General features: G+C 40.5%; 1 protein-coding gene across 3 annotated transcripts in view; it reads left to right on the top strand.

The window, feature by feature from the left end:
* The first annotated feature begins 2269 nt into the window (after positions 1 to 2269).
* LOC308090414 (V-set domain-containing T-cell activation inhibitor 1-like) overlaps positions 2270 to 9029 on the top strand; it is a 183593-nt gene continuing 176833 nt past the window's right edge. For all 3 annotated transcript variants that reach the window (XR_013933619.1, XM_080435583.1, XM_080435584.1), the window contains exon 1: positions 2270 to 2402. Coding sequence is in view for 2 of the 3 variants with exons in the window: in XM_080435583.1 (XP_080291709.1) it covers positions 2312 to 2402 (91 nt within the window). In the remaining variant the exon portion in view is untranslated. The remainder of the gene's footprint in view (positions 2403 to 9029) is intronic.

The following is a 9029-nucleotide window of genomic DNA, read 5'->3' as shown; positions in this document are numbered from 1 at the left end:
GCAGATTTGTCCGCTTGTCGCGCAGACCTTGCGTTTATCCAAAAATGTCAACCAAACTACACGCTATTTGTGAAGGATTGATCGTCTAGTCAGTAAGAATACTCTGAAGATTCTTGCAGGGGCCCTCATTCAAGGTCATTATGATTATGCATGCACTTCATGGTATCACAACACCTCCAAGGCCTTAAAAACAAGGCTCCAAACATCCCAAAACAAACTTGTAAGGCTACTTCTTGGCCTCAATCACAAAACCCATCTAACCCCTGCTCATTATGCTAGGATTGGATGGCTTAGGGTTGAGGACAGAGTACAGCAACTTGCTATGGGCCTGGTCTTCAAGATACACCACAACAGAGTCGCATTCTCCGGCTTACTTCCCGTTTCTCCTTGTTTCTGCGTGACGTAGGTGGACACCTTTTTAGGAGACAGGAAGCAAGTTGGAGTCTATTGATTCCAATGGAAGAGTGAACGTGAACACAGCTTCTGAACCATTCTTTAGCTCCATGGTTACTGAACTAAATATTGGAGCCAATCGTCACAAGACAAAAAATATGCACGAGTTTCATACTAAAATAGTTTTTTTTGTGACACAAATTAGGAGAAAATCAACTTTGTTATCGACTTTTCTCTATCCCAGCAACACACTCTCGCGAGATTTGGGAAGATATCTGAAGAGTCCATCTGCAGTCTGACGGACGAGACATAGAGGGCTCTGTCTGTCCCTTATGTTATATTGTATTATTATATTAGATTTGAACTCTATGCTCTGTCCCCATAGATGTTCTAAAAACTGATAAACTGAGATTGTATAAGTGAATGTAGTAGGCCTACGTGAAATCATTATGGACATTTCAAAAATGTAATAAAATGTGTGTTCCAATGCTCAATAATATAATTTTCCATTATTAACTGTCTTGGTTGATGGGGTATGATTTGGTAATCATGACATTTTGCTAAAAATTCATGCTAAACACATTATATTCTATAGTGGTAAAATATATACCTCATATAAATAAAATGACCTGTTACAATGTTGAGCAGAAACAGGAGCACATCTAGCATAAGACTGAATAATACGTGTGAGTTTGTGGTGGTAATTTTATGGGTTTCTTTAAAAGCATCTTTGCCAATAACAGCGCACTTTCAAACATGTAAAGCATTTATTTTCTTTAATGAAGAAAATACACAAATGCACATCCATATGACGTTGTCAGCCAGGGAGAGGGTAGGGGGGAGGGTGATGGGATGGTAGGGGGAGAAGCAAACCACGCCTACTTAGGAGACCATTTGTAGGATTTGTGTACTACTTTGCCTCTAGTGGCTCCAATGGAGAATGTGTATCTTCCTATATTAAAGGCATACTAGGTAACGTTTTCAACAAAACTAAAGTTAAATTGTATATCTTTTGTGAGTGGCAAAAGTTTCACAACACCCACTCCATGAATTTCACCCCCGGAAGCCTTTTATTTATATATTTACTATTGAACGGTGAAGGGGGGGACTTTCCCGGGGAAATGACGTCATCTGGCCGGAAAACGGAGGCGGAAATGCACTGGTTTCCTGTTTGGCCAGGAACTAACGCAACGGTTTCCTGTTTGGCCAGGAACTACGCGCTAATAACAAAAAGGAACCTCACGCTGATTTTAAGAGAATGTAGGATTGGAAGATCGAAAAAGAACAGAAAAAGAAAGCACAGCTCATGGTAACTAATGCTCCACTGGCTAAGAGAAACGATCCGTAGATAGTATAAAACAATTAAAAGATCGCTTTTTGAAACGCTTCCGGCTTCCGGTGAAAACGAATGGAATTCTGGGTAATCGAGGATTACGGAAATTGTATGCAGTGACGGTAGTGACCAGCAGAGGTTGCTAAAAATCGTTATCTGTGATTCTGCATTGTACAACTTTAACAATCTTTGCTCAAGTCAAGGCAGCAGGCGGTGCGGGCTATGGGGAGGGTCCTGAAAGTGAGTGACAGGCGCGTCACTCCCGTTTTTTAGAATCCGCTGGCTGCAAAAAACTGTGGCCGCGCACAACCTGCGTTTAACAGCGGCCAGCCATCTTTTGGTGAGAGCGTGCCCTAACAGAGTACTTCTACATTGCAGTATTGATACTTTTACCTAAGTAAAACATTTCAGTACTTTTTCCACCACTGGGTTTAACTTTAAAGTGCTCATGTGTCCTTAATAGTTGCTTCTTTGGGGCTTGTTTTCCTAGGCCTGGTTGCTTATTTCTCTCACAATACATGGCAACACTGACGCTAAGCTGCACGCCTCCAAGCAGCGTCACAACGCTGGAATGTTTTGTATTGAATGTATGTTATAAACATGTGTGTAAAACGCATCATGAAGTGGATTAATTATTCCTACATTTTCCTGCTAATGATAAGGAGCAGCTGCTCAGGTACGTTACTTATAAAAGTTATTCTGCAAGTGTTTTTTCTTTGTTTTGTTTTTTTACATTAAAAGTTATTTGGTTAACATTAACAACTGTAACCGACAGGGAAGGCAAAGGTAGCTCTGGTCCAGAGCGTTAGTGAGTTCTCTAAACGCTCTGCCAGGCGCTCGGCTCTGCTCATAGACAAGGAATTCCACTGGCCTGCGAGGGCTCCAACTGAAGTAAAAATAAACAAAACCACTTCGCTACTCACCGAAACAAAGGCTAGTTTGTGTTGTTAAAAGTTTGTTCTCGGAGGTGGGAAGCCTCTCAGTCCCCCACCTTCTCTCTAAAATACACTTTTTGGCCAGAAAATAAAATATTTCACTGGAAGGAAAAATCTGGTCGATAGAAAAGTCCCATTGACCAGATATGTAGAGGGCGCAGTGGAGCAACCAAAACAAGTTTTTCCTTCCGGTAAAATATTTTCTTTTCTGCCCAAACGTGTATTTTACAGAGAAGGTGGGGTGCTGAGAGGCTTCCCACCTCCGAGAACAGACTTTCAACAACACAAACATAGTCTTTGTTTTGGTGAGTAGCGAAGTGGTTTTGTATATTTGTTTACAGTTGGAGCCCTCGCAGGGCAGTGGCATTCCTTGTCTATGAGCAGAGCCGAGCGCCTGGCAGAGCGTTAGAGAGAACTCGCTGTGCTATAGCGACGCCCGCCCTAAGGGCACGCTCCCACCTAGCTCCATAAAGAACCTCTCACTCCGCTATACAGCTCCGAGATGAGGTTCTATGTCGTTACCTTCCAGAATCGGGTATACGTCCGCCAAGGCTCCGCTGTTTACCCTTTTGTATACGTCGTATCCCAAAACTAATGGTAGATTCCAAGCCGCACGGATGTTTAAAGTTTGGAACGGAATGGAAAATTTTAGGAACGGAGCGAAACTACCCATTTAAATCGCTTATTTAGTCAGTCTGTGGCCATGTTTCCCATTCAACCCGGAAAACCCCCCTACGTCCGCTGCCAGTACTGCTCCCGGTTTGGCTACAATGGGAAACATGGCCACAGGCTGACTAAATAAGCGATTTAAATGGGTAGTTTCGCTCCGTTCCTAAAATTTTCCATTCCGTTCCAAACTTTAAACATCCGTGCATATTTTGAACAGATCTACAAGCTCACAATGCATGGCATTGTGAGCTTGTAGATCGGCTATTTTCAAATGGCTGAAATGTATCTAGGGCTGAAGTGGTTAATGTATCTTTATACATTTCCGTCTAATAAAATATTCAATCAATCAATCCACCTGGCCAGCTAAAAAAAAAGAGAAGGAATGGGCCTTAAGCACTCCGACATACAGTATATAAATATCAAGAGTGTTTATTATTATATTCACATAGTAATACCCATTACTAATATTATTAGCTATTAATTATTAGTTATTATTATACCGTTATTATTATTATTAGTATTATTATTAGTTATAGGCCAACCCATAGTCATTGTTTATTATACCCACATTTATAACCTTCTATTTACATTTATATTTATGTTTTCTACTTAATTTATGTTTGCATGATTTTTATTTATTTATATTGTATGTTTGAATATTTAAGTTTTTTATCTTTAAATAAATGATGTTTTATTTCAATAAATGATCCCTTGTTAGTATTCATTATCTAATTAATTACAAATGGAAAATATGGCAAAGAGAAATAAGCTCTTAATTTCTTATTAATTTAGACCTTTATGGACCCCTGCAGGGCGTTTCCCGTCATAGCAACGTCAATGATGTTTGGTGTTTTACTTTTCACAATGAGTTGTAAATTATTGTATGTCTACAGCATATGCTCATGCCTCCCTGGATAATATAGAGATTATGTATGGGCCATGGCTTTGGTATGGGCTAGCCACTTCGGATCATATACCAATTACTATGATGATTAATGTTGAGAATGTACCCCAGCTGACTGTTACTGGTAGTGCTGTTAACACAGGGAAGCTGACTAAAACTGACCAAAAGAGGACATTGATAGATATTCTTGACAGACAATTTATAAAAAAGATATAAATATAGAACTGCCTAGGCCTAATAAAACCTGCCTAATAAAACAGAAATTATTATCTTTGGCCCGAAACAGTCCATCACTGGCCTAAAAAGCGCTCTTGGCCCCCTCTCTGCAAATTTGCACACCACTGTAAAAAACTTGGGTGTTTATTTGGACTCCTCCTTGAACTTGAATAAACAAATTTCAAGTGTAGTGAGCAGTAGTTTTGTATTTTGTAATTGAAGCCCATTTTAACTCATAGGGACCTGGAAACAGTCATCCACGCTTTTATTACCTCTCGGTTGGACTACTGTCTGTAACTCGTTATACCATGGGCTGGCTCAGTCTACTCTCTCCCGTCTGCAGATGGTCCAAAACTCTGCTGCTAGACTCCTGACTGGAACTAGGATGCGAGAGCACATTACCCCGGTTCTGGCCCAACTGCACTGGTTACCAGTGAAACATCGCATTGATTTTAACATTTTACTTTTTGTTTTTAAAGCCTTAAATGGCCTCACGCCACAGTACATCTCTGACCTACTTTCTGCACCTCCTACCCTCAGAGTTCTCTTCCCAAATGCCCCTCGACATTCCCCCAACAAACCTTAGAACTAAAGGTGACCGGGCTTTCTCTGTTATTGCGCCCACACTCTGGAACAATTTACCACTGCACATTAAGTCCAGCTCCACCATTGAAAGGTTTAAATCCACTCTAAAAACCCACCTCTTCTCCATTGCCTTCAGCTCAGTCTGAGGGCAATTTTAACCTATGGCCATTGAATGTATTTTTCCTCTTTTTGTCTCCGCCAGGCCGAAAGGCATGGCGAGAGAGTATGTTTTGCCCCCCGTCCGTCCGTCCGTCCGTCCGTGTGTGTGTCCGTGTGTGTGTGTGTCCGTCCTTGTCTGCGACCAGCTAATCTCCGCCACCGTTGGCCCGGTCGCTGTGAAACTGCACACACACACTCCCTGGATGTCCCAGCAGAACCTCTGCCCCACATTTTTCAGATCAGGCTGTCATAGCGCCACCATGAGGCCGACTTTTGCAAAACACATTTTTGGATATGACTCCTACAGATTTTCTCCAAAAAACACGCAAATCAGTACACAGTATCTCTATAGTCATGTGATCATCACGGATCTGTCCGATTTACCAGATTCCATCCTGATTGGCTAAGATTGGCTCCCAAAGTTTGCAGGATTGGATCATTTTGAACACAATGCCTCAAATCATGAACGAAGCATGCGATTTCCGTGACATTTTCCACGTAGATTCCCACTTGGCCCAGGAAGAAATGCCACTTGAAAACTTTCCTAACAGCCTCATGGTGGCGCTATAATAGGCCGATTCACGTTTTTCCCTATAACTGCACCGATCTGCGTGAAACTTTGCACGCACACTCCCCAGAGGCCAAGGAAAAACATCTGCCCTGCATTTTTCACATCTGCTTTTTATAGCGCCACCATGAGGCCGACTTTTGCAAAACACATTTTTGGATATTACTCCTACAGATTTTCTCCAAAAAACACGCAAATCGGTAGACAGTATCTCTATAGTCATGTGATCATCACGGATCTGTCCGATTTACCATATTCCATCCTGATTGGTTAAGATTGGCTTCCAAAGTTTGCAGGATTGGTTCATTTTGAACAAAATGCCTCAAATCATGAACGCAGCATCCGATTTCCGTGAAATTTTCCACAGAGATTCCCACTTGGCCCAGGAAGAAATGCCACCCTTTTCACATTGGCCTGTTATAGCGCCACCAGCAGGTCTAATTTAGCAAACCACATTTTTGGAACAAAATTTCTCAAATCATGAATGCAGTGTCCGATTGTCGTGCAAGGCCTAATAAGAAATGGCACCCTTTTCACATTGGCCTATTATAGCGCCACCAGGAGGCCACAATAATCTACCTGACCTGGCGGAGACCTGTGCTCCGAGGAGCACTTTTTCTAGTTTGTATTACTTTTATGTTCTCCTATCTTTGGTGTTTTTGTTTAGGTATTGCCTTATGTTTCTTTTACTATGCTGTATTTTTATTAGGTTATGCTATTGTGATTGTAAAGCACTTTGGGTCAACTTCTGTTGTTTTTAAATGTGCTATATAAATAAAGGTGACTTGACTTGACTTGACTAGGCATTCCCTAATGTTTTTAAATGTGAACTGTACAGACCCACATCATGCTACTGAACTGTGTACCATGTATGATAATATTGTGTCAGCTTTAATTATCTCTAGTGAGCCGGAGCCCTTCTGTAAATTTAAGAACAAGGTTTTTAACATCAAACCTGGGTGGAATGAGTATGTGGCTGAGAAACACTCTGAAGCCAGAGAGGCCTTTAAACTCTGATCTGGTCTGAGGCAGGTAGGCCTGGACAGTGGGTTTTGCTTGAGCGTAAAAAACAAACAAATGCTAAATTTAAACATGCTCTTTGTTTTATTAAGACAAAGGGGAAGTTGGGGAACACAATGAGGGCTGATTCGCTTGCTAGGAAACTGCAAAAGAGCAACTATGATGACTTCTGGAAAGAGGTCAAGGTCATGAATAACTGTAAAACCTCTTTACCATCTAATATTGAGGGTGTCTGTGGCCAAGACAAGATTGCCATCAAGTTGCTTGACAATAACAAGGCTTGTGGCTTGGACTATATTACTGCAGAACACCTAAAGTATGCCAGCTATAGGCTCTGTCCACTGCTTGCTATGTGTTTCACAGGCCTCATGGTTCATGGTGTTCTTCCTGAATCCATTATGTCTGTACTGTTGGTGCCTGTCCTGAAAGACAAGGCTGGGAAGCTAAATAGTATGGACAATTATAGACCTAATTGACTTGCCAGTGTCTGGCAAGTCAATGGAAAGAATCCTCCTAACTAGGCTGGAGATGTGTGTTCTCACTACTGATAATAGTGTGTATGTTTGTGCTGTATTGATGGTTCCAGAGCATTTGATAGAGTAATCATGCAAAGTTATTTATGGAATTGATTGATAGAGGTGTTCCAAAATACTTAGTAAGAACACTAGTCTTTTGGTATGCCCGTCAGATGTTTCAGGCAAAATGGGGCAATTACATTTCTGAACCATTCCATATCAGTAATGGGGTCTGCCAGGGAGGGATTTTAAGTTGTTTAATGTTAAATGGGTGCACCACTGGCTGTGTGGGTGACACTGTTGTCAATCATCTCATGTATGCTGATGATTTAGTTATATGTAGTCCATAGTGCTGGGCTTCAACAATTATTGAAGATTTGCACACAGTATTGCAAAGATTTTGACCTAAAATATAATGCCAAAAAAAGTAACATCATGATCGTGAGAAGCAGAGAGAACAGGAAATTATCTTTCCCTGCTTTTCGATTGTGTGATAGTCCTCTCATAATCTGCAAGGAAATAACATACTGGTCATGTCCTCACTGTGATGATTGGATGGACACAGAGATGTCTACAGACAATGTATGCACAGGCCAATATGCTGCTCCTGAAATGTTTTATGTGTTCTGTTGATGTTAAGTGTTCACTGTTCAGAGCCTATGTCACACCTCTGTATACGGCTCATTTCTGGCATTCGTACATAGTGGAAGTATGCAGAGGCTCAGAGTGGCTTATAATGATGGTATGAGGTTGTTGCTCCACATTCCCAGATGGCATAATGCCAGTCAATTGTTTGTGTCCGCTGGTGTGCCTACATGTGATGCACTTTTAAGACAGTAGATGTACAATTGTATGTGTTGGCTTGATGTGTCCGAGAACAGCCTCATAGAGGCTCTAACAAGCCCTATGAGAAGCAGTTATCGATACACATCCAGGCTCAGAGAACACTGGCATAATAGCCTCTATATTTTCTAATTAATTTGCCTGAATATTTTGACTTAGAGCTAGACAGCCGCCTCATGTATTGGTGTATGTGTGAGTGAGGTGGGGTGGGGGGGTGGGTGCTTGAGTGATCTTTTTGTTTTGTTATATACTGCTGTCTCTTTTTATATTATGTGCTGTCTTTTATATGGATCCACAGGTCTGAAACAAATATTATATATATTATAACTCTATGGTTATACATAATCAATTTCATTGTCATTTTAGCGATAATTCATATTCATGAATCCAAAGCTAACCAAGGCTACTATGAGTATAAGTAATAATAATAACAACAACAACTGTATAATAATAATAAATAAGAATTAATTACTAATAATAATAATGGGTATTACTGTGGATATAATAAACAATCACTCTTGATATTGATATACGGTATGTCAGAATGCCATTATTTTTAGCTGGCCAATCAGATTGATTCATTAGACAGAAATGTATAAACATACATTAACCACTTCAGCCCTAGATACATTTCGGCCATTTGAAAATAGCCGATCTACAAGCTCACAATGCCATGCATTGTGAGCTTAGATCTGCGACTTTCAAAAGATTTTTATAATTTAAAAACTTGTGAAATGGGAAAGTTTTTGCATAATGAGTACTTTCTACTTTTGTTACTTTAAGTAGGCCTACATTTTGATACAAATACTGTTTTTACTTTTACTCAAGTATATTTTGAATTCCGGACTTTTACTTGTACAGAGTATTTCTACATGTATTGATACTTTTA

Source organism: Gymnoscopelus braueri, assembly GCF_963280865.1.
Source record: "Gymnoscopelus braueri genome assembly, chromosome: 8".
NCBI lineage: Eukaryota > Metazoa > Chordata > Actinopteri > Myctophiformes > Myctophidae > Gymnoscopelus > Gymnoscopelus braueri.
This window is presented reverse-complemented; position numbering and strand designations above follow the sequence as displayed.